Raw genomic sequence first — 26,661 nt, forward strand, 5'->3', positions numbered from 1 at the left:
TTGCCATGATGTTCAGCATCTCTAGGAGCCCCAAGAAATGGAGCTGGCTGTCTATGGATTGAGACCTATGAAACCGTGAGGTCTTAAATAAACTTTTCCTCCTCTATAATTGTGCTGGTCAGGTCTTTTAGTCACAGCAGTGAAAAAGCTGACTAAGACAACCTGCTATCTGAATTCTAGAGGATTATTAGTGAAGAATGGCACTAAGATGAAAGGCTCCAGTAGAGGATAACAGATGGAAAGCATCCATATTCCATGTTTTTAATGTATCACAGATATGGCCAGCTGGGAGCAGACCAGTTCATCTTTTTAGCCATCTTCTTCGTCTAATCCCTAGGAGTTCTAAATTAAATATTGAATGGAGAGCAAGTAGCAGCGAAGATTTCAGACTTTACTTCCTTCAAATGTCAATTTTAACTATAAAATGAATGTAAGTAAACTAAATCCACCAAAGAAAACCTGAAAAATGATAAATAGCTGTAATAGCTATTAAAATTGCCAATTTTTTTATAAGACTTTATCACTGAAATGGCCTACCCTGACTACTCTGTACTATATACCATAATATTTTGCCCTTAGCTGAATAACATAAGAATGTAACAAACCCCAATATACCACTCCCTCTGCTCAGGTGAATAAATCATATGCACTATATTCTACATTCCCCAATGGCAACCTTCAATTTAATGACAAGGAGAAGTGTCAGGGTGGTAAAATGAGTGCAGTCCTCTGAGTGTTAACAGGAAGACAGGAGTACAAGACTAGTTGAGACACCAGCCTAAAATTTATCAATGAAAACACTTGGAGATGTCATTTGCAGTCACAGAACTTTATTTTTAAACCAACTTTACGTACCCAACAATTAAAGTTCAAAAAACTAAAACAAAACCCAAAATGAACATAAACAGCCATAGTTGTCTATATTGTACTCATTCTAGTGGCCAAAAAAGAATTCTACTGAATGCCAAACAAAGGATGACTCTGGACTAGAGAAAGTTAGGGGCCTTGCTGTTGCTGTTATTGTAGTGGCTGCTGGCCTTCCTGAAGGACCCATCTGTGATTTTCCCATTAAATAAATGGACCTCTGGTCTTAATGACCAAAGCATCCCCTTTCCTAGAGGAAAAGACTAGTAATAAATACCTACATACAGTGTATTATCTAGTATTCCTTACTATCATTTCAGAAAGTCTTATTAAATAAAAGTGAACTACTTATTGAAATAGTGCCCATCCATGGTGACTCTATAATGATTTATTGAACAATAAATACCTTAAACTTCATCTCCACCTGTTACTCTTCCAACTCAGAAACTAACAAAACAACCTCAATTAAAACACCCCTGGTTACTAATTTGTGCCTAATTCAAACGGGCCTAGCAGGAAAGCTAACTCCTAAGACTAATGCCATTAGTTCTTAGGTACTCTAATACTTCATCCCAGCCTGGATAAGTTATCTAGTTACCTATACAAAATTCTGCTGCGCAATCTATCCCTGGAAAAAATATGGAAAATCAGGGGGAAAAAAAGACAGAAATCAGCACCCGTAACACACTGCATGCCATTCCTTCTGCGTCTATTTCTAGGCAGTACTTGGAGACACTATGGGACTTTTTTCACTTTTCCTTGATCATCCACTTTCTTAATGGCTTGCTGGATAGCCTCTTGGTCACCCAGAAACTGGTGAGGCCCAACAGCACGCAGGTTTTCATCCAGTTCCAGGAGAATTGGGACTCCAGTAGGGAGAGTAATGTTAATAATGTCTTCATCTGAGATACCTGTTGAGCAGAAGAGAAAGGGACAAGTGTTAAAAACAAACTTCAGAGGGAGTTCTGTTTAATTGTTTAACTGCACATAGACTTAGTTCCATATTAACTGTTTGGTTGAAACCAGGCCAGGTGCTGTGAGGGTTTCCAACTATAATTTCATAATGCTGGGAACTTTCTAGAAATTTAGGGATTCACATCAAGTGCTGAATCTTAAAACAGTATATAACTTCAGGGGCAACCTGCTCCTGCCTAGTTACATGTGGAAGGAATTAAAATCATCTTTTCCACACTGGTCTTAAAATTAGGATTTTCCATTAATGTCTAAATCTAGTTCATTTAATGGGAATGTGGCTGCTTTTCAAACACTAAGTGAGCTTGGAAAACCCCAGGAATTCAAGCAGGAATTCTCCCCCAAGGCTTAGGGAACATAGCCCAGGGGAATCAGGAAAGGACTTTACAATATGCTTTGTAAACAGCCCTCATTCTCCAACTGTCCCTTTATATCCCACTAAGAAGATATGCATAATGGACAGCTCACCTTTAATCCTTTTTTAAATACAAATAAATTGTTGGTAATTCAATCTGAAGCAGAAGAATTACCATAGTTGTAATGGTCGCTGTGGTACTAACAATATTTTCATTATTACAATTACTTTTAACAATAAACAGCTAACATTCTGAGCACACACTACATGCTAGGTACTTTTCTTTTTGTGAGACAATTTCCCTAAATTGCCAAGGCTGGCCTTGAACTTGCAATCCTCCAGCCTTAAGCCTCACAGGTAGCTGGGATAACAGGTATATACTACCATGCCTGGCTTACTTATTCTAAGTACTTTATATGTATTATATGAGGCTATAAGTTACTGTTTTCTCCATGTAACAATTTCTGGCACACAGAGGTTAAATAACTCAAGACCACACAGAACAAAATGACAAAACTTGGATTAAAACACAGAAGTCTATACCTGGGCTTCTCCGAGTTCAAAATAGAAAAACAGAAGATATGAGAAAAAAGATGTAGCAAACTAAAAAAATATTCAAATTATTTACTTAAAAAAACAACAGGCTGGACACAGTGGTGCATGCCTGTAATCCCAGCAGCTCAGAAGGCTAAGGCAAGAGGACTGCAAATTCAAAGCCAGACTTAGCAATTTAACAAGGCCCTAAACAACTTTGTGAGATCCTGTGTCTAAATAAAATATTTAAAAAGGGCAAGTTTGTGGCTCAGTTGTTAGGTGCTCTTGGGTTCAATCCTACATACTCCAAACAAAACAAAACAAAAATTCAAAAAACATAAATGCTCTATAATCTCAGTGACTTGGAAGGTTGAGGCAGAAGGATAGCAAGTTCCAGGCCAGCCTTGACAACTTAATGAGACCCTTTCTCAAAATAAAAGATTAAAAGGGCTGGGTGGGATGTAACTCAGGGGTAGAGGGCCCCTGGGTTCAATCCCCAGTAGGGGTAGGGGAGGGGGGACATAAGTGTTTTAATTACATAGACTTTTAAATTCTAATCATATGTTTCTATTCCATAAGATAGAAAGGATCTAGGCAGAGCAAATTGTGAGACGAGTCCAAGGTTGTCCTTATTTGATGGTGGCAGAATAAATTATTACTAGTTAGCTATAAGTGCACTTTGTCAATTTAATAAGTCACTGGTCATAACTATATTAGCCAAGAGCCACAGAATCAATGCACTGAATCCTTACTCGTGGGATGGTTCTTTATTCCAATTTCAGATCTAGGACCAGAAGAGCTACCTACTAACTCTGATGCACAAACTATCCAAATTAGAACAACTACGAAACAAAAGAATCCTAACTTGTAAGAGATTGTCTCTTCCAAGTGTGCCGGCCAATCACCTCCCTTCAATATACTAACTGTAAAATTTTAGGTAAAAAATTTCTCTGGGCTTCCAATCCCTCTGTCAAGTTAAAAAGAGAAGAAAAAAGAAACACATGCTTTACCTTTCCGACATTACCAAAGGTTGTGGGATAAGAGGACTAGCTTAAAAATGAACATACAGGGAAAAGTACCCATTTCTTCTACCCCTAATAGGTAGAGGACTTAAAAGGAAGACTGTTTGCCCTGCGCTCATCTCATGCTGCAGTCTTACTCATGATTATCCCCATAAACTAAAGCTGGCAAGAACAGATGCATTCAGACAGGCACCCAGCTGGTTAGCTGGGAGATGAGCGCTCTAAATTCTAAAAGTCCTCTGCCTCCACTGGGTCAGGAAATGTCTGCTGGCTGTGCGGGAGGGGAGTTCAATAGTATGTGGTTTAGAGCCAGGGCACCATTGGGGCTTACAATCCAGCAGTTCTCCCTCCGAAATCCAGGGAAAATTCTGGAAGTCCTCAATCTCGACTCACCCATCTAACCAGTAGCTGAGTACAGTACTCTAGAGAAGAACAAGTGTGACTTTGGCCAGGATTTTACCTCCAATGAAATGAGGGAGGATAGTTTCTTCCAAAACCAGAGTTTCTCTATTTCATACTTAATGGTTAGGAAAAGCAGAGACATCTTAGAGGTCTGAGAAACACAGGGACACCAAGTACTTTCTATAATCATCTGTTGTGCAAGACCATGTTTTATCTGTTTTTAGAATCTATAAGCCTCGGAGAGAAAAAGAGATTTCATAGATTTCTCTAACTAATCTGGTTTCGTAGGTCTCAGTCATGGTTGGCTGGCTCTGTTGCTCTGAGCCTGAGGTAAGGCAGAACATCATGGTGGACAGGTATGACAGGAGGAAAGCTGTTCAGCTGATGGTAACCAAGAATCAGGGAGGGAGGAGAGGCAGGGACAAAATACAGTCCAAGGCCACTCTCCAGTTACCTACTTCCTTTATCTGTCTACAGTTACCACCCATTAGTCCATACAAACCATTACTCTACTAAATGGATTAATGCACTAATACCACCCAGTAGTCCATACAAACCATTAATCTACTAAATGGATTATCCCTAATCATTGCCTAAAAGCCCCACTCTGATTCTTGCTTTATTAGGGATCATGCTTTCAAAACATGAGCTTTTCAGGGAACTTTTCTAGGCCAAAACCATAGCAGTCCATCAACTAATAAACAGATAAATTAAATGTCACATAATCATAAAAAAAGGAATATTATTTGAGAATAAAAGGAAATGAAGTACCAATACATACTACTTACATGCTAAATAAAACATGCTAAATAAAAAAGCCAGTCACAAAAGGACCAAATATTGTATGATTCTATTAATATGAAATGTTCAGAATAGGCAAATCCTTAATGACATAAAGTAAATTAGTTACCTACAGCTAGGGGGAAGTGACATAATTGTGGGTGGTGACAGCAGAGGGGTACATGAAGGTAATGAAAATCTAATTAAACATCTATCTTCTCAGTCATCATTTCTTTATAGTGAAAACATTTAAAATCCTTTCTTCTAGTTTTTTAAGATATATAGTACACAATTGTCATCTATTGCCTCTCTACTGCACAACAGCACACCAGAACTTCTTACTTACATTTAATTATAACTTAGTACCCTTGGTCAACCTTTCCCCACCCACCTCCTAAAGTAATTTAAAACTGATTGTGGTGGTGGATTTACAACTCTGTGAATCCATATCCACTGATTCCTCACCCATGGATTCAACCAACCAGGAATGGAAAAGACTTTTTAAAATATATCTATATCAAATACGGATAGACCTTTTGTTCTTGTCGTTATTTCCTAAACAACACAGTACAACAGCATTTACATTGTATTATGTATTATAAGTAATCTAGAGAAGACTTAAAGTAAATAGGAGGATATGTGTAGGTTACATGCAAATACTATGTCACTGTATATAAAGATCTTGAGCATCTGCAGATTCTGGTATCTGCAAGAATGTCTGAACCAGTCTTTTATGGATACTAAGGGATAAATGTATACTAAAAAGCAATGAAGGGCTAGGTCTAGGTTTAGCTTAGTGGTAAAGTGCTTGCCAGTGTGCATGAGGCCTTGGGTTTGACCCACAGTACTAAAAATAATAAAATAAAAATCACTAAATTGTACACGATGAGTGATAGATTGTATGTGAATTACACCAGCAAAAACGCTGTTACACAAGTACAAAACAGGTTCAGAAAGGTTAAATAAACCTGCTCAAGTCACAAAACTGTTAAGGCAATCAAAGTGGAGCTGTTCTTAGATTTTGTTGTTATTGTTAATTTCCAAATCCTAGGGCTTACACTATAGTCATCTGACTTGTTTATGGTTATTTCCACCACCACAGAAGGAAAGAGGTGCAATGTTTATATTTTTTTCTGCTCTTGTGACAGGCTAGGTTCTCACTGGACACCAGCACCTGGTGTTCCTAGGACTGAAAAAGGGCATAGACAGGTTTGGCTAGCTCTTGAAGTAGCTAAACACTGGAATTGTGATGGGGCAGGTTTAGGGTACTGTCTGCATGACCCCAAAAAGGGTTTGAGGTCTTTGCAAAGGAGCTAGGGCACATGTGGGACCCACTTGTTTGTCCAGGACTTCAAATCTACCTAGGTCCTCTCTTGAATAACATTCTCAAACTCACACCTATAGCTTCGCTAACAACCCACTTTTGTGTGGTCCACTAAACAAAGGCCACCAGAAACATCATCTTTCACTTATAAAGGAAGAAGCACACAACAAAAATACTCTTTTTCCAATAAATAAAGTTAATATTCCACTTTATCGACTCTTCAGGCCATTCACACAGTAGACTAATTACTTTAAAAATATTTAAAATACTTAGACTGGTTAATAATCAGTCAATGAGACTTAAGAAATTGAAATTTTAAAAGAGCAAATTAAGAAAAACCACAGTGAAGCCATCACTCATTACTCAATCTTGGCATAAGCTATGTTCTCCATCCTAAGGAAGTTAAGCCAACAGAACTCCTGAGGCTAGAACACTGAATCTGCACTGGATTAAACCAAAGTGAATGAGGGGTGTATTATATAATCTTACTACAAACTCATTCACTGGGGCATGACTTGAAAGCTAAAATGAGTGGCTAGCTAGCATATCACCTATTTGATAACTGGCTCTTTTTTTTTTTTTTTTTTTTTAAATACAGTGCTCAAGAATGTTCTACAAAGAAATATCACCAAGTTCTCACACTGAAACTACTTATCTCCATCGTGGTCCCTTTATAGACATCTATTCATGTACCCACTGTCTTTCTAGAATCTTCTTGTAAGGGGCACTTAGGAGTTAACTGTGACCAATTTAAATGACTGGAATATTTCTAGTAAGAAAGTCAAGGGTGTAACTCTGCCTAGAGAGTCATTTCCAGAAAGTCAAATCTGCAACTACAAGTGCCTCCCCCAAGTCATTATAATGAGAACAGTCACATACACGGTACATGGATGGCAGGGCTTACCACTGTGCCTTTAGTGAAAGGGCGTGTGCAAGTACTAGCTTCTCCCATCAACATTATGAATTTCTTGAGTACAGGATCTATGTCTACTATATCTAATCCATTCCTATATCACCCTGGCTCTTAAAGTAAGGTCTTACCATTGCACCAATTTTTATAAATATTTGTTTGACTGCAAGTTAGCACTATTATGGGTTAGCTCCTAGGATCCAGAATATATTTAGTTATATGGTCCACCATATAGACACACTAAATAGACACACTCTATTAATTTATTTACTTTTTCTTTTATTTATTTTTGCAGTACTAGGAATTGAACTAGGGCCTTACATGTGCTAGGCAAGTGCCCTACCACTGAGTTACATCCCCAGCTCCTGTTTTACTTTTATTTGGAGACAGGGTCTCACTAAATTGTCCAAGCTGGCCTTGAACTTGTTATCCTCTTGCCTTAGCCTTCCAAGTCACTGGGATCACAGGTGTCTACCACCATGTATTTATTATATGAATATACTTTTTACACATAACTAAAAGCCATGAGGGATAAAAGATTAATTAAAAATTTCAAAACATAAAGCTAATGTATGAAAGCATTCCAATTGGCCAGATTTTAGACAGATTAAAAGGAAAACATAAACTCCTCAAAAGGCTAGACCTTGTATGTCTAATTCACATGGAGGTGCTAAATCCCTAGGCCCAAAATCAGAACCTGATTTTGTGGACCCTGGGCACATAGCTGAACTGAATGAACTCTAATTTCTTGGGCTTTGAAACTGAATCTAGTCTTTTATGGTTGAAGCCTTGATTAAAGATTGTGTTGAACTTAACAAGAAAAAATGGGAGGGTTAAAAGGCTCTTAGTCCTATACAAAAAGTTGCTTACATTTAGTGCTAATAAATACTTCAAACTAAATGTCTTGAACATATTCTTTGGTTTTCTCTAAACTGTTTGCTAGAAAAATCTTGAGCTTCAGGAACTGGGAGAAGAGACAATAAGGGAGCCAGAAAGATTTGTTAGAGGATAGACTGAAATGCATACATTTTGACACTTTAGGATTAGGAGAAGAGAACCAGCTGCAGTCAGTTCACTCAACTGTGAGGTTCCACCCATTTCCCACTTCTCTTCCAGTCAAGCAAATCATAATTAAAATTCTAGTGACAATTTGTGATAAGAGTTCTATATTTTTCTGTCACCAGTAAGAGCTAAAAGAAGAGATTCTGAATTTCACAGATGGTCAACCTGTTTTTAGTTTTATTTCCTTAAAATCTGAATGCTGTTTATGTACAACTTTAAAACAGGCTAGGGAAACAATTGAAAGTGAGATATTTGACTATTGTAACATGACGATAGAATGGCAGCTTCTGATTTAGAATAAGGCAGAGAGAAGTATCCATTCCACATTTAATTTTATAGTTAATACTGCATATAAGGTTTAAAAACAAAGGTTACTATAAATCTTTTATACTGAAACACAAGAAAGCTTAAGCATACCACCAGGCAACTGAAGAGAGGCCTGAACTTGCTGCTTCTGAAAATATCACACTAAATGCCAAAGGTGACTAATTTAGTCCCCATCCCCACAGCTAGTCCCAAATGACCTTTCCTCCCCAATTCTCTAATTTCACCTGGCCACTTCTTTGCCTTGCTATGCATGCAGCTCCATACAATTCTTCAGGGATCAAGTCTGTCTTAACGTGAGAGTCTTGCCTGCTACTCTTACTCCAAACTTGAACTGCCTAATCCAGTGCTTGGACCTAGACTAAACATTCTACTTCCTCTGGCAAGGTCAGACTACATCCAACGCTCAGTTTGGTACCTGATTTTTCCTTCAATGTGGACCAGCAGGAAACAAACAGGAAGCGACTATGCTGACCACAGAGAAAAGACACACACGCCTGTCTGGAACACTACAGAACAGGATGCTTTTAGATACTAAGACTGTGTTGAAATTTTTCACGGTGCTTTGCAAGAAGTGTGTCTGAACCTGTCAGAGGTGGGCCCCACTGTAACCTGGACTTACTAGCATAGTACAGGTCATTATTTATGTTTCTAAAAATCAGTAAACTAATCCCTTAAGAAGAAATTTTCCTACTATATAATATTGTCATTTTTCTTTCTTTTTCTTCTTTCTGATACCATGGATTAAATCCAGGGGTACTTAATCACTGACCCACATCCCCAGCCCTTCTCCCTTCTTCTTTCTTCTGAAAGTATTAAGAACTATCAGATTAAAGAAAAACAACACACAAACTACATATCATTTACAAACAAAAATATTGTATAAATAACTGGGCACAGTGGCACATACCTATAATCCCAGTGGCTCAGGAAGATCACAAATTAGAGGCCAGCCTCAGCAACTTAGCAAGGCCCTAAGCAACTTAGTAAGGCCCTGTCTCAAAATAAAGAATAAAGGGCTGGGGATATAGCTCAGTTGGTAGAGTGGTTTGCCTCACGTGCACAAGGCCATGGTTCAGTCCCTAGCACCAAAAATAAAGAATAAAAAGGGCTGGGTATATAGGGCTGGTTAAAGTGCTTCTGGGTTTGATCCCCAGTACTCAAAAAAATTATATGAATAAGTCATTTGACATAGTTGAGGCATCTCCATCAGCCACAAAGCCTTACCTAGGCACTGACATGTGTTTCCCATGCTTGCAATTCTTAGACAAGAATGTTACTTAACTCTGAATCAGTAACATTTACTTGTACTATTCATCTGCATTGGCTCCAAGAGGTCCTTGTTGACCTACTCCTAGACTAAGTGGTTGTGAGGAAGAAAAACAGCAGGTAGAAGCTTAATTAAGGCTCCAAAGTTCGGTGGCAAAGAAGCAGTCATAGTTCTGAGATGGAAAAACCTTTACGAGAAGAGCTCATGATCTTTAAGTAACATTAGCAAGACCCTAACAAAAGCTCATGGTTGGATGGAGGATGCAGCTCAGTATAGAGCACTTGCCTAGCATGTATGAGGCCCTGGGTTCCATTCACTGTGACCACAAAAACAAAAACTAAAACCTTCAAGGTCTAGCACCTTATAAATAATTTAAAAAGGCAATTTCCTCTACTGACCATGGTTTGATGTTGCTAAACAGAGGCAGCACCAGAGAGCTCCTGATGCTTTGAGAAGCATAACAAAGACCCTCCAGGTGAGTGCAGGTAGGTGTGTACAGAAATCTTCGGTTCATTCTACAACAAGCTCCCCTTGGCTATAAAGCAAAAAATCAAGGTTCTAATTAGGGCAATGGTGTTTTCATTGGATAAAGCAGGTCTTTTTTCAAGGTATAATTTTCATACCGCAACATTCACCTTTTTTGGTGTATAGTTCTATTGGTTTTGACAACTTCATATAGTAATGTGACCACTACCAGTGACGAAGTAACACAGCTTTATCATCTCTCCAAATTCCCTCAGCCTTTGCAGCCTGCCCTTCCCTGGATGATCTGTTCTGCTTCTTCCCAAATGCCACACAAAAGGTATTATACAGTACATAGATTTTTGAGCCCAGTTTCCCTCACTTAGCATAATGCAATTGAGATTCATCCACCTTGTTGGGTAGATCAGTAGTTTGCTCCTTTTTATTACAGCAGTTTCTTTAGGCAAAATAGCTTAGTGATCAATAATCAAATGAAATAAAAATATGACCTAGATACATAACCATAACTCTCCAGTGAATTCAGAGTCACATGCAAGTTTCTACATTACATGAGATATGCATGTAAAATGTCTCTATTCATATACACTCCCCAAAAGCCCACCTTGTAGAGCTTAGGGAGCACAATTCAGATCACAATATTATGACAACAGCAGTAATGATTTAAGACTCAATGCATTCATTACATTACCTTTGTTGTGGTTTACCTGCCAAGGACTCTCTGGACTCAAGGTGCTTACAATATAGAGTTCTAAATAAAGAATAGATTGAGGAAATTGATATTTTTCAGGAAAAAAAATACACAAAAAACGTCCAGGTGGTAATCACATGCAGCGACTCCTCAGACTGGGTTTTCACGATTCTAACTATCATGATCACGGCCAAGTCATCTGAGCCTCTCTGGGTTTCATTTCCTTCCACAGCACCTGTCTCCTTCCCCAATAAGGAAGAAGCATCAGCCAGGATTTGACTGCCTATATGGTAATGCCATAGTACTGAACACTCGAAAAACAACATAACAACTTAAGAACCACCACTCTCTGTTGCTAAGGTAAACAGAAGACACCTCTAAGTGTAGATGTTAGAGCAGATGAGTAATACTAGCATATCTTAGTGGAAAGATCTTCAGGCACCTTGAGATTGCAGGGTAGACCAATATTCTAATTAGGTATTTAATTGGGGTCCTCATTCTTCCTACCCCAAAATTACAGCTTTTAAACAATTAAAAAAGACAATTAAAAAAGACAGAACACTATGCTGTCATTGATTCCATCTGTCACCACACCTTTTCCCCAGGCATAGGTAATATGCTTTAAGCTTGATCAAGCTGTTTAAGGCTCAGACAGGGAAAAATTGAAAGAGTCCATTTTATGAAAAATTTTTATATAAACATGCAAAAAGCATGACTAGGAATCAGATAAATATAATGACCATAAATATTTTACTCTTTTAACCAATGTAACTTCCCTTATATATAGAAAAATAAGCTTTTTTCCTATATATCTAATCTTACCTTCTATAAGTAATTTCCCTCCATCCCCACCATGGGGTGTCTCTCTAACTACCACTGGTTAAACCTTCTTCCCATTCCCCTTAAAAAGAACAGTAATAAAGAGTTAAATTAGCAATGCACTAATAGGAGAGGGCATCTGGAATGAGCTGTAGTTGGGGCTGCAGAATAATCTGAAAGAGATCTAACTTGAAGGCAGGTGAGGAATAAAAGGCACTAAACAGCAGGGGGCTTTTTTTCTTACTTTTTTGAAGGGGAGTTTCCTGGGCTAAGAAGGGGAGGAAAGAAAGATCCTGAAGGAGACAGTGGTATTTTCTTTGGGGAAGGGAGCCAATAAGATCTAAGCCTCGTCTCTGGAAAAGGAGTTTGCATAGTTGGATAAAACATTTTCTGGCAGAAACTTTGAAATTCTGAATTTCAGTTTGCTGTTGTCCGACAGGAACCTCAACTCTTCTTCAAGCAATAAAATATTATAGTCTATTATGATGAAGTTACATGTCACTTCATCAAATACTTGATTCTTCTGAACAAGGAAGAATCATTTTCCTTTACTTAGCTGAGTAAATGTGTGCGCACACACAAACAGATCAAGTGCCATGTGTAGTCAATGAAGTTATTAATAGCTAATAAAGTCTGTAGATTTTAGATATCTGCCTGAGTAACAGATGTCAGGTGTACAATTATAACAAAGTAATCTCATTAAGATCACTTTATTTTGTTACCAATAGCCTCCTTCTACTTATTCCTTCACAGTATTAACTTTTTCACCTTTACACAGCCTCTTCTAGAAAAGCAAAGCATAGTAAAAAGGAATGATGGAGAAATGAGTCTAAAACCTGTAAGCTAAATGCTAACAGTGATGAAAACAGAAAAATAGAGTAGACTACTCAAACAGCACATCCCTGTGGATTAGTAAAGGGAGGTGGGATGAGGAATGTCCTGAAGGTGTCAGTGCAGTCACTACCACCCCACAGAAGTGAGCCAGAGTCCTCAGTAGGGTTCCTGTGACTTAAGACAAAAGGTTAACAATAGAGTACGACTCAGCAGTTGAAAGAAAATTAAGGCTGATTATCTCCAAGCTTTTATTAGACTCAAGATAAATTAAAAAGCCAACTGTGGCTATATTTTCCTCCCCTGGAACGTTCTCCCAATCAGTGACTAAGCCTGATTTAGGAAAACAGGACTGGAATAAAAGAATAGGTCAGGAAGCCAGGTCTGAAAACACAGTTACAACTGTTTAAAGGTGGAGTCCCCCCCACTGGTGGGGGTCAGCCAGAGCTGGTGGCCCACACCTGTAACCAGATACAACGGCAGGCTAAGGCAGGGGATGGCAAATTCAAGGCCAGCCTTGGCAACTCAGTGAGACACTGTCTCAAAATAAAAAATAAAAAGGGCTGAGGGTGCAGCTAGCTCAGTGGTAGAGTACCCCTGAATTCAATTCCTAGTACTGCCAAAAGAAAAAATCAATTTAAAGTTTGAAGAAAGTGGGCAAAACTGAAGTCTAGATAATTTACTTAACTTGAAAAACTCAAATAAATTTACTCTCAACTCCAGTTTTACAATTTCTGCCCTTACTAGACTCCTTTTATCTTACAACAAAAAATCTTTATATCAGTGCTTCTCAAAGTGTGGAACCCCAAGCAGCAGTGTCAGCATCACCTGGAAACCTCTATGAAACGCAAATTCTCAGGCTGCACCCCATACCCACTGATTCAGAAACTTAGAGGGCAGAACTCATTATCTGTCATACAGGGTCTGAAAACCTCTGCTTCAGGTACTATAAATGTCAAAGGCACAGGAGTTTGGATTTTGGGAAAAAGTTACTTAAGTCTGAAGTGACAAAGGGACAAAGACAAGGAAAGTCTATTATGTAAATAGTGTTTCAATAGCTTAATTTCTAGATTAAGGCCCAACTTTAATACTCAGTGACCTCTATAAGTAGTACCTTCCAGATGTTTCAGGAGTGCTCTACTGCTGTTCCCATGAGCAGATATCAGAACAGTTTTTCCCTTTAGTACTTCAGGCGCAATTCTTTCATTCCAGTAGGGAAGGAGTCTCTCCAGGACATCCTTTAAGCTTTCAGACCGTGGCAGTTGATCCAAGGGTACATCGCACAATTTATACCTCCGGTCACTGTAGATTTCATGGTAGTAGGGATGAGACTCCTCAATGGGAGGTGGGGTCACATTGTAGCTTCTTCTCCAGAGCCTCACCTGTTCTTCACCATGATTCAAAGCCATTTTCTCCCTGTTCAGCCCAATCAAGGCTCCATAGTGACGCTCATTCAGACGCCAGGAGCTTTCCACAGGAACCCATTCCTGCCCCAGCTCTTCCAGGATCAGCCAGGCTGTGTGGATGGACCGATTAAGGATGGATGTGAATACGAGATCAAACTCAAAGTTCAGTGATTTGAGCTGCTTCCCACAGTTCCGGGCTTCCTCCACTCCTTCGCTGTTAAGTTTCTGATCCACCCAACTACAAAATCGGTTCTCCTTATTCCAAGCGCCCTCTCCATGTCTTAGCATAATAAGTTTATACTTGGACATACTGATGGCTGTGGTTCCCTGACGTTTTCGAATGGGATACTGTTTAAGGACAGCAATACATCTAGCAAGAGAAGAACAAAAAGTACAAGTTATATTCTTTATTCAAATGACTACCTAGGAAAGGAAGCATAGTTTTACAACAACCAGTATCTAAAATAAACTGAAATTCCTTTGAACAGTTTTGACGTCAGACATCCGGTATTCATCTACTGTAGTGCATACAAGCGTATTCTCCAGACAATTAATTACAGACAACATAGTTGACTTATATTTTCTGATGGCTGGATAATGTTAATTTTATGATGTAAACATGTAAACAGAACACTTCATTCTCATGGCATGCTGTGTTTCTGCCAGATAAAAACGTAGTTTATGCTTATAGTAGAGAGGATTCAATAGAATGAGTTATAGATGTCTAAAAACATGACTAGTAGCTGGGAACTCCCAGCTCCTAGCAGCTGACTCTACATCTAAGGTACTTTGTTTTTCCTCCAATGGAAAAGAAATATTTACCAGCCTCACCTTCTTATTACAGAAGTTATTAAGCAGGTTATCTCAGTGAGCCACCACATAGATCTGGTATACATCACTGTCTGGTGGCAACCAGCTCTTTTAATTCTATAAGCTACACCATGTAAGAGCAAATTCAAGGTACACAAGACACACTGGCTCAATATTCAAACATGAAAAGTGATTTTAGGTGACACAACCAAATATGGTGTCACCGAAATAATCTTTCACCTGCCTCAAGACAGAGCTATTGGCAGGAATAAATCTGGATGCAAAACAACCTATCCAGTGCAAGTGGCTGTGAGATGTGGCCTGTAGAAAGAGATTAACAGGAGCAGGTCTGTGGGAGGGAGAGGAGCCACACTGATAAGAGGGTACTGCCTCCTCCTCCCCAACCCTGCAGATAAAACTACACACACCAGCCACATCTTAGCAGGAGAAGAATCTAGTAAAGTGGGACATGCAACCCTAAAAAGTGATTTTGAATCCCCTACATTCAAACTGCAGGCCCCAAGATCTATGGGTCCACTCTGTCCCCTGGAAAATCCGCAGATGGGCTGCGTCAGCCGGCCTTCACTCTCCTTGCAGTGGACATATCTACACTGACAAATGTGGCTTGGTTGACATGCCTGGCACTTTCCGCCTCCACCCCAGTGTTTTTCCACACTGGGGAGCAAAGATTATAAGAGCATCAAGGCCTGGTTTTCTGCCATTCTTGGCAATTTCCATTAACTGGAGATTTTTTGTCCCACTTAAACTGAGATTCACAGACAGTTATATAACATCACTGACAAAGTTCACTGGAATTTAGGCCTAATTTCTACTTTTATTTAGTAATTCCTAGAGATTCTAAAGTATAAATGTCTTTTAAATAAGGCTGCAAGACTCAGGAAGGAAATCTGGTTGAGGTGATTAGCAAGTAGCTGAAAGGCTACTAGTTAGGATTGTGATGTCCCTTTCTTGTCAAGCATCAGATTTGAAGCTTTGGTGCACATGTAGCAAGAAAGTCCCAGGTGACTAGAAGGGACAGTGCTCAGGGCTCAGGTGAAAGCATCTCACAGGGCTGAGAATCTCTAGGGAGGGAGTACCATGTCCCTATCTTCAGCCTAGGAGAGGCATATCAGGCAGAAGAGAGAAGCTGACAAAAGCCATCTGGGCAGTGCTTTGCCAGGTGACTGCCTGTGTCCAGGAGCAAAACTTTCATGAGGTTAATGAAGCTCCAGCTTCAGGTCCCCTCACTCAAAAGAAACAAAGCAATACATCCAATGAATGGGTACTGGGGTGTGTGCGTGTGTTTAAATTGCAAAAAAAGACATTTTCTTTTAAAACCCCAAATCCACCACATAATAAAGCTTCAGGCCAAAGGAAAACTGTATCCACCCTTTGTAATCACTTACTATTTTATTTTTTGGTAGTAGTGGAGGTTGGAAAAACAATAAGCAAACTATCAACTGTACCTTTACCTCAACCTCAGTTTGTCATGTCAAGAGAAGCCACCAGGCTGAACAGCTAAAGAATCTATTTCTCTTCAGAAGAAGAATGTGGTGGACAAATTCCATAGGCAGAAACCCTTCCCCATCCTCTTTTGACTATGGACTACAGCAAGGGAACAAAACAATGTAGCAATGAATACTCAGGCAGCCACCACCAAGCTTTGCAGGATCTAATCTGCTATACTGGCTTATTTTGTTTAAAAAATTTTTTACTCAAAATACATATACTAAAACAGAATATAGCCACAAAAATGATGCAAATACACATATTCCCTCACTGTGTGGTCAGGAGGTGAATATATAGGCTAAATACCAAACCCGTAAGTCTATCTCAGGTAAATGAAAACTTCCTTCCCTCCTCCTTGGTACTATCAACTGACTTTCCCTATTTAACTGTTGAATGCATGCAAAGGAGCTCCTGAGGAATACCTACGCCTTAGACCAAGCTGCATCCAGACCGGTGCTAGTCATGTTGTATCTCTAGAACCTACCATGTTATTTGAGGCATATGAGGCACTTAGTAGGTCTGCTGACTGAATCAAAATCAGTTAAGACACATATTACTAAACTGCATTACTGAGGAAAATGCTTAACAATCCTAGAAGTAACCGCCCAAGTAAAAACAGTAGTTGGCAGAGCTGAGATGTTAGCAAGCTTGAACAAAAGAATCCCAGTGTATTTCATGGCAAAACAGAAGCCAAGAATTATTCAGTATAGCTTGATACAGTGAACTTTTATACTGTAAGTTTAGTATGTTCACAGATGGCCATAACCTCTACAAAGAAAATGGAGGTTCTGTTTAACTTGTCCAAAAACATATTGTCGCTAAATGGCAAATTGGGACTGTGATCTAGGCATTCTGCTTCCAATCCCTGTACTCCTCCCTCCTCACCAACAAGGACTCTGGAGTCTTGGTCTGGGGATGTGAGTTTACTTGGCTTCACATCATAGGAGAATCTCTGGTTATAACCCCTTCCAAACCCAGGCTACCATTTCATAAAATGCATATAACAAAGAAAGTATAAAGGAGGGTTCAACCCATCACTGCTCTTGAGATGAACTTCAAGGCACAAAGTCAGGTCAAGCAGTAGTTGCCCCAACTTACGAAGAGGTAACTTACTAAGAATATATGCCTCCGCTGGCCCCTCCAAATTAAAAACTACTACTTTTAAAACCTCGAGCTTTGCTTTCCACTTTATTTTATTTTTGGTAAAGCTCACCACCATGCAGTTTGCTCTCAAGGTTCTTCATCTATCCTATAGCAAGAGTTGCTGACACTTAAGAACTAATTTCCATCAATAATCAAGTAAATTTCATCAATAATTACTTCATGCCAAAGAAAGGCCACACAGGTTATAGGGATTATCATTCCCCAGAATTTCTGCCTTTTTAAAGTATGGTTTGGCTTGAATTAAAAGTTTACTAACCAAATGTCTTTTACATGACTTGTCCTCCCTTTCTTTCCTCTCCAGTTTTTCCTTCCTTTTAACCATTACTTTCTTAGTCCCCTGACACCTAATGTGTGCCTTGACCACTCTATAGGAATGTCTCTCAAAAGGCTGCAGATTAGTCACTTCTTACTAATCGCAGACCTTCTTAGGACTCACACCACTTTGACTCCTATGAAACTGAATACTTCCATCAGAAAACAAATTTGCTAAGCTTTCAGTGCCGCAGTTCCTCCAGCGCTTCTATTGTTACATCCTGTCTTGGTCTCTGTTACCCACCTGTGAAGTACTGTGGTGATGATCATGATGATATTAATCATAACAGCTAACATTCATATGGTACTTACCATGTCCTTGGGATTGTTTGAACCCTCAACCATCATTCCATGGAATAAGTTCTATAATTACTCCATTTTACAGATTCAGAAACACGAGAAGAGGCAGGGCTGGAATTCAGTCTCAGACTGGGCCCCCAAAGCCTATACCTATGCTTTGAACCACTCTATTCCACTGCCACACATAAACCCAAGGGTCTGCCTTCCGTGTCTTTGGAAACCCAATTTTTCTCACTACTTTAATTGCACTAAAATGAATGAATGATATTCCCAAATATCCTTCAGTCTCCCCAGCCTAGTCAATTAACACATTCTGCAACATGGGTTGCAAACCCCATTAGGGCAGGGCACAAGTGTAGGCTTGTGAGGAACATGGACTCCAACACAGATTATGTGTTCAACAAAGCAGTAAGGAAAGGTGATGTGATTTTTTTTTTGTGTGTGTGTGTGTGTCTGTCTAAAGTTGAAAGTAATTCACACCATGAGAAGTACTTCAATCATAAAGGAGGTGGGAAGGGAGAGATTCTTTCTGAATAAGACTTTATGGACATGGCACTATAAGCTGGATTTGAAAAGTTATTTAAGATTTAGATTTATAGAAAAAAGGAAAGGAATTCTAGCCTATGGGGACAATGAAAGGAGTTAAAGGAACAGGTGCTTATACAGAATAGTAAGCCATTCAAACTAGCTGGGGTTATAATTAGGGTGACTATACATTCTGATTTGCCTAAAACAGGCCTGTTTCCTCCCCCAACATTATTACTAGGGCCCCTTTCACACTTAAATGTCCCATTTGGAAAATTATATGGTCATCCTAAGTATAGGGTAAAACCAGGAAGTAGGAAGAGACTAGTCTAAAAAGATGAGACTGAATAGTGGCCCTCCTAAGGAGGACCTCATGCCAAGGAATACAGGTTCTTCTATAAATACTGAGACATCATTAAAGGTTTAACAGCACAAATTTTAGGAGGATCAGGCAGCACTTACACATACAAAGAGAAATAGAAAAAAACAGTAGTGTGAATATTAGTGGTGAAGTTTTTACAATAATTCTGATAACACATAATAAAGACTTAGATTATGATTATGGCTGTTAAAATGGGAGAGAAATAAATGTGAAAGACACTAGCTCAACTCAGATGTTAGCAACTTTTTCTATAAAAGGTCAAATGGTAAATTTTTTAGGCTTTGTGGGCTATAAGACCTCTGTCATAATTATGCACAATTGTGTAATTCAGCCGGTGTAGCCGAATACAGCGGTAGACAATACACAGATGCATAAAGATGACTGTGTTCCCAAAAAAACTTTATGTATGGACACCAAAATTAGAATTTCATGTAATTTTTGTGCATTAAGTATTGCTGTCATTGAATTAACTTCAACCATTTAAAATGTAAAACACATTCATAGCTTGTGGGCTTGTACAAAATCAGATACTAAGGCAGAAGGTCTAGGTATGCAGATCCCCCAGCATAGCTGGATCCCATACTTGGATCTACTAATCACATCAGCATTTATTATTTTAATTAAGTATCCTGTCTCAGGAAACTACCAACATTATTAAATCACCAGATTTTATTTTTGGCCAGAAATGCACAGTACCTTAAATTGAATCCCATTCATAATTGTTTTTATTCTTCACTGAAGATAATACTGAGCATATTTGAATCAGTTTGAATACCTGACTTTTGCTTAGCTGAATTATTTAGGAATAGGTTTAAGATAGAACTATGGATAAAATGTGATTCATCTTGTGAACTTCCTTCAAAATGTAATCTGTCACTCAGGCATGATTTACCCCTATAAGACATCTCCATAAATTATGGCCCAGTGCTTCCATTTCAGGGGACTGCATACTTGCTTAAAAGTAAGTGCTATGCAATTGACTTGGTAGAAAAGAAATAAATAGATGATTCAAAGGACAACCTGTGAAGGTGATTTATGATTTTTGAAAACCTTTCACTAGGGGCTGGGTTATAGCTCAGTGGTAGAGTGCTTGCCTCTCTCATGTGGGGCACTTAGCACCACATAAAAACTAAATAAATGAAGTAATGATATTGTGTCTATCTTAAAAAAAACTTTCACTATATGTGTATAGAAATTCCATTTAGATTAACTATAAAGCAAAAAAAATTTCCATAAATGCCACCATAGCATTTATTGGGCAAGGAAGGGACAGAGAGAGTGGACCTAGGAATGATGCACATGCTAGGCACTATAATTACTGAGGTTACTTCATAATATTTTCAGAATCTCAGAGTAGTGTTAACATATGTAGCATGGCCATCTTGCTGGTGCTTCCTACTCCTGTCTCTTATTAAGCCATATAATTTCACATACCCTACTCCCCATACCTGGGGACCGTCATATCTTCCAAATTAATATTCCTAGGACTTTGCTTCTTCCCTTCCTGAAGTGTTTCAAAATTAATGTGTGAGACTCCAGTATCACAAAGCATGAAAACGTAGGGCAAATTACAGGGTCAAGTCCAGCCTAAAAACTAGGTTTTCTTCCATTTCCAAAAATTGGGCAAGAAACTTAATTAACAATATAATGTTAAATAATATAAAATAAGGAACATAGGCCCAGAATAACTTTAATCCAAAGCTTATACTTGAAGATCAAATACTCATATTGTTTTCCTAGACCACTCAGATATTATCCTTTGTCCAAATCCTCACTGTACAGCTTTGAGCAACTTTTAACCCCCATTGAATTAGAAATATAACTTTATAGAAGATGGGCTGGCTATATTTGAGGACTGAGAAAGAAGTTAACCATGTCTCTGATGAATTAAAAAGGAACAGTTCTCAAGGGAAACTAAATGTGGTATTTAGTTCCTTGGAGCGTCAGTTATCTTAACCAAATATGCCTTCCCCTCAAATCAAGTACAATACCAAATGTTCAAATATGACTGTACCTAAAGGTACTTAATATTCTATGAACCATTATTTTCCCTAAAATTTTACAGTCACTTTTCCATTTGTATTTACAGTAATAAGAACATCTTTGGCTGGGCATGGTGGTGAATCCCAGTGACTTGGGAGGCTGAAGCAGGAGGATCACAAGTTCAATGACCAGCCTCAGCAATTGAGCAAGGCCCTCAGTAACTTAGTGAGACCCTGTCTTAAATTTAAAAATAAAAAGGGCTGTGGCTATGGCTCAGTGGTAAAGTGCCCCTGGGTGCAATCCTCAGTACAAGGAAAAAAAAAAAAATCTCTTCACCAGGAGCAAATACTCTCACTCATGGTGTTTTTCAGACTATTCTTAACTTATATCGTATTCTAACATTCCCTTAACTGATCAGAATGATAAAAAGCAATAGGAGGTAGGATCCCAATCATGGGGAAGAGATATAAATATGTAATAAGATGAGAATTTGCCTGGGCCATGGAGTTTGGTTCAGCCTGCTTGGTATCACCAGTGTGCAAAACGCCCACTCAAGATCCTCTTTCCTATCTCTGGTTATTTACTTCCCTAGGTTAGTAACTCTGTCAATACAAACTGTTTCCCCCAAATCCCAGAAAGTGTGAAATCAAAAAATCCAAACACGAACTCACTCTTCTGCTTCTTGACAGTATGATCTTGAATAAATTCTTTGGATCTCACGTTCCACATCCATAAAATGAGGATAACAAAATTACTCTTCTCAAGGAAGTGTTAAGAGTATTAAATGAATTATGGGAAAATGCTCTAACAAAAAGTGAGTGGTAGAATGGAGCAGACACAGACTAACTCATGAAGACTGGCCCAGTTCCTAGGCCCTTCAAAGCAATCCTTGCCTAGCTGATGGTACTAATAGAAGCAAACTTTGGGAACAAAGCACAGTGATGGGTGAGGTTAAAGAGAAGTTTAAATAGTAAAAGGAAGAATGCAATCAAATGTGGTGGATGGAAGAGGGTGATGGAAACAGACAGTCCTAGAAGCATACTAAATACCAAGAAATATTCTGCAATTCAAATGCTTTAGTAAAGTGGTCAATGTTTAAAAAAAGCATATATTTTCCCACATTTGTGGCCAAGCTTCAAAGAAAGGGTTCATTATAAATATCTTTTGTCCTGTTTCCCCATAAAAACATCCTCTCATACCAGATTTCATTCCAAAGGTATTCAAGAAACACTGCAATTCAAACATTTTCATATCCTCTGTTCTCTAGGCACCAGACAAAGACAAACGCACAGGTGAATTTAGATATATCAATCACTACTTAAAGTGGAATATACCTTTTAATCTCAACCAACCGTAGAAAGCAAAAGAGTAAGAAAGACTAAAAGATTTACTGAAACACTAAGAGTGGTTGTCTCTGAGTGGTGGGATTAAGCATTGACACCTTCTGCCATATTATACTTCTTCTGTGCTCTCCAGATTTTCTACAGTGATCTACTTGATTTGTTTTAGTTTACATATGGAACATGTTCTTGAAGCTGGGAAGTCTTATTTGCTAACAGATTTGATACAGAATTTACTGCAATATGATTTCACTTGTATATCTGTAATAAAACTATCACATTTATTTTAAAATATACTAATATAGGCATGGGCCCCAGAAACAATCTAATGTAACTTCTGCTTTTTAAAGATGTGAAAATTAAGAGTCAGAGTTGAAACGATTTGTTTCAGATCACACAAATAAGTAACAGCTTCAGGACTAAAACCAAGGTATCTCAACTTCTAATCTGGAGTTATTTCTACTATGCCATTTATTTGAATGACACTTCTCTAAAATCCACCATCATCTGGGGAGCATCTATGACTTGTGAGGTGTTACAGAAATACAGAAATGGAAAAAAACTTAGTCCCTGGGTTCAGAGTAAACAGTTTTAAAATAAAAGACCAACTGTCATGAGTTTTGCTTTCACTATAGAAAGCCTTAGTACCTATTAATGAAACTTCACATTTTTTTTTTTTTCCTGAAAGGTTCCACATGAAGTTAGTTAACACTCTGGTACCACTCACCAGCCATAAATCCTGCTTAATTTGTAATGGAGGAGGTGTGGAAAGTTAAGTTAGCTAAAAACCAATTATCCTTCAAAGTCTAACTATGACCTTAACTTCAAGTATGCATTTCTTTCGACTTTCTCAGGTGCAATATCAGTCCCCATCCCGTGGAACAGAGGGAATTGCACTGACTTTTATTTTTAGTGTTTCTGTGAACCTGTGATTTGGCGCGCGAAACCACTGCCTTCACTCACCTCCCTTCCTTTCTTAGCGTTCTGGTAGTTGGTTTCGGGGTTTTTGTTGTTTGCTTGTTTAACTATCTACTCACACTCACAGGACCAAGCCTGCCGCTGCCCTACATACAGTGGCACAGCCCTGCCTCCTTCCAGGGAGTCTGCTATGGAAGGGGCTCTGCCCCCGCGCCTCAGCCGTCCAGGAGCGCCAACCAGACACCACTACCCAGGAGGTTCCTCCTTTCAGCTGACATCACTCTCACAGAGAGGCGCATGCTGAGAAAAGGGACAGCGGGGACGACCCTCGGGGATACCTGAGGGTCACAGCTTGACTGGTGGAGTGGTCGCCTGATTCCGACCAGAGACTAACCTGAAAGGACATAGGAACTGGCCTTCTCCGCACCTCAAAAATAAAACCCCACATTATTTAAATATAGAAACGTTCTCAACGGTAACACTGCAAACAAAACCACTCACCGGCAAAAATTCCACCAGCACCAACTGCCGTTCCTCCGGGCCGCGAAGCGGGTAGCGCCTCCTAGAATTCATCTTTACGACCGGCATCGACGCTCTTTTCTAGCCCTGGAGCCAGACGGGGCAGGTCCTATGTCTCTGCCTATTGGAAGGGCAAGCTGTCGCTCATCCCTGGCTCCGCCCTACCCCCCGGGACTGACCACGGTCTTTTCCGTTCCCCAAATCCCAAGGGTAAGAAGCGAGGCGATGATTAGCTGTATGAGGAGACGAGCTCTCGTCTGGGCCAATAAGAATATGGTTTCAGAGCCGGTGGGCGGGCTTGGGCCTAGGGAAATGGAGAAACAAACCCTGGGCGTCGCCAAGGCAATAGGAAAACCCCAGAGCTTGCGGAGACCCAACGGTTTGAGATTCTAGAAAGTGTTTGGCGTCATTGGGAAACACCTGCCGAGGGAGAGAGGCGTTGGAGGAATCTTGGAATACATGAGGTGATATTCCTTTTATTCACGGGAAGTTTTCGGATTAAACCCTGGGGATGAAGCCAGGCAGGCATCGCAGAAGAAAGCTCCTTTATAACAAGCACTGGTGATTGTAACTCATAGATCGTGAATAAAAAGAAAGCTGCTCAGGTGCCCGATTTATAGGCAATAGCTCTCTCTTACTTTCTCTTACTGCTTTAAAGGCTCTCCTTTGGGTATTCCCTGAAAGATTTTAGCTGGGGAAGAAATGGTGAATGGAATTTCCTAAAAGCTTCTAGAACAGAGAATGGTAGGACGGCGTAGAATGGGAGAGAATTGTAAATTTGGAGGCCAAACAAGAGAAAACTATGAAAATGCTGGCTTGTCAGGCCCTGGAAGCTTCCAAGCAGGCTTGAATTTCCACACAAGGTTTGAAGCGTGTGTGTCAGAACTTTTGTCTGGGTGGGAAAGATAAGGAATGGTATTTTTGTCCAACCACATGGGAAGTTCCCCTTCTTGATTTCTAGAAGCTTTCCTGTCTATTATTTGGGATCCTTTGGATTTTTCCTGTTTCATTCTCAACAAGTCCAGTAGGTTTGTGACCAGCCAGCAGGTCCTCAAAGTAATTATGCATGTTTTTGAAAAGATAATCTTACCACGTTATTTTATTTCATTTTATTTTTTACTGTGACACATTATTATTTGATCCCTCCGTGGTTCTCAAAGAACAGACCTTTATTCCGGGAGAACAGGAAGCCAAGGTCCGACAGCTTCTCGTAGGTGATAACCCCCTACCTAGTGATAGTTGGATTTAAATCTGCCCAAGATTAACTAGAATTCAGGTCAACTAGAGGAGGCAGCTTCCAAATCCTAGACACTTGTCCATTTGCTGTTTTCCCTTCCTTCATACCACATGAGGATGAATTAAGGAAACAGCTTTTCAGATGCTGCAGTGTAATATGTCAAAGCTGATTATTCCACGTGCCAGCTATGTATACTGTGGAGGATAAAGACAGTCATTCAGTGGGCTGGGGTGTGTAGAGCGCTTTCCTAGCTTGTGGGAGGCACTGGGTTCAATTCTCAGCACCACATATAAATAAATGAATAAAATAAAGATCCATCAACATCTTAAAATAATTTTTTTAAAAAAGACAATTATTTAGAGGTGGGAGTGGTGACACATGCCTGTAATCCCAGCAGCTGGGGAGGTTGAAGCAGGAGGATTGTAAATTCCAGGCCAGTCTCAGCAATTTAGTGAGGCTCTAAGCAACTTAGTGAGACCCTATCTCCAAATAAAAATAAAAAGGTCTGAGGATGTGGCTCAGTGGTTAAGCACCCTTGAGTTCAATCCCTGGCACCAAAAAAAAAAAAAAAAAAAAAAAAGCCATTCTTAAGTGGCAAAGTCTTATGACATTTGACACTTAGGGATACTGACTCTGGACTTATGAACACTTGCTCATTGGATTTAATTTTGCTGCTGTTATGGATACCCATGGAATACTAGTTTGTCACATATAGCCTTAACAATATCAAACATGCCCTTTAGAATCATTCATAAGTTACTTTGGTGTAAGATGGAAGCAATTACCAGTGATTCTGTTGGGTAGGAATTAAAAAGCAAATTTTAGTCAGGAGCAAGCGTGGTCTTTGTGACATAGATACACACAGAGACTAACAGAATTACAGTAGTCACTGTTTTCCTATGGCAGGACTGTTTCCATAGTTACCAGGATGTGATATGGTCATATCCTGGACCTTATGTTTTGATCTATTTGATGAAGCATGTCTCTTAGGAACTTTTAACTAGTGAGTTGTGACTCACAAAGTTTCTTAAACCCACCTAAGGCAAAGATGAATTCCAAAGGATTTTAGACTAATAAAGGGCCTTACAAAATAAACTCTAGCTCCTTGTTGTACAGGTAAAGAAACTGAAATTTAATGATTTGCTCAGAAGTTTTGGTTGGAAGCAGGGCTGGGACAAGGACCCAAGGTTGCTAATTTGTAATTTTAGTAAAATGCCCCCTCCTCCTGCTGCTTCTCTCCCAGTTCCCCTCCCAAAGCAATATATAGTTTTAAAACTCAAGATTATTCATTTTAACTTACGTTAAGACGAATTATGAGGAATTCAATTCTGATATAGTAGACATTAGGAAAATAACTTTTCTCACTACTTCAAACGACTTTTGATGTAATCCTGCTTTTATCCACACAAGAAATGAGAAAGCAATAAATTATTAAAGCCATGTAGTCTCTTTTTCTTTCTGTTATGTGTTAATATTTACCTATAATAATACTTGAAGGATTGTCTTGTTCATGACTTGAATAAAATACCATATTATGATAGTCAAAATAATTTTACAGCTATGTACACAGAGTTTTTAGCCTTTTCTAGGTTGAGCTGAACTGAGTCCATAAAGCA

At 39.2% G+C, this 26,661-nt stretch overlaps 1 protein-coding gene and 1 long non-coding RNA gene across 5 annotated transcripts in view; one reads left to right on the top strand and one right to left on the bottom strand.

Moving 5' to 3' along the window:
* Nucleotides 1-813: 813 nt before the first annotated feature.
* The window catches only part of Bpgm (bisphosphoglycerate mutase), a 49,907-nt gene continuing 24,059 nt past the window's right edge, over nt 814-26,661 (bottom strand). The window contains exons 1-3 of one of the 2 annotated variants that reach the window (XM_015493816.2): nt 23,791-23,930; nt 13,755-14,416; nt 814-1,775 (exon numbers count right to left, since the gene is read on the bottom strand). In XM_015493816.2, the coding sequence (XP_015349302.1) occupies nt 1,600-1,775; nt 13,755-14,355 (777 nt within the window). In that variant the 5' untranslated portion in view covers nt 14,356-14,416; nt 23,791-23,930 and the 3' untranslated portion in view covers nt 814-1,599. Of the gene's footprint in view, nt 1,776-13,754; nt 14,417-23,790; nt 23,931-26,661 lie in introns of those variants that run through there. The other variant, XM_048786914.1, reaches the window with a different exon arrangement.
* The window catches only part of LOC125611636, a 36,335-nt gene continuing 33,668 nt past the window's right edge, over nt 23,995-26,661 (top strand). For all 3 annotated transcript variants that reach the window (XR_007341846.1, XR_007341848.1, XR_007341847.1), the window contains exon 1: nt 23,995-24,272. This is a non-coding gene — a long non-coding RNA (uncharacterized LOC125611636). The remainder of the gene's footprint in view (nt 24,273-26,661) is intronic.

The sequence above is a fragment of the Marmota marmota genome, unplaced genomic scaffold (assembly GCF_001458135.2).
Source record: "Marmota marmota marmota unplaced genomic scaffold, marMar, whole genome shotgun sequence".
In the NCBI taxonomy this organism is placed as follows: Eukaryota; Metazoa; Chordata; class Mammalia; order Rodentia; family Sciuridae; genus Marmota; species Marmota marmota.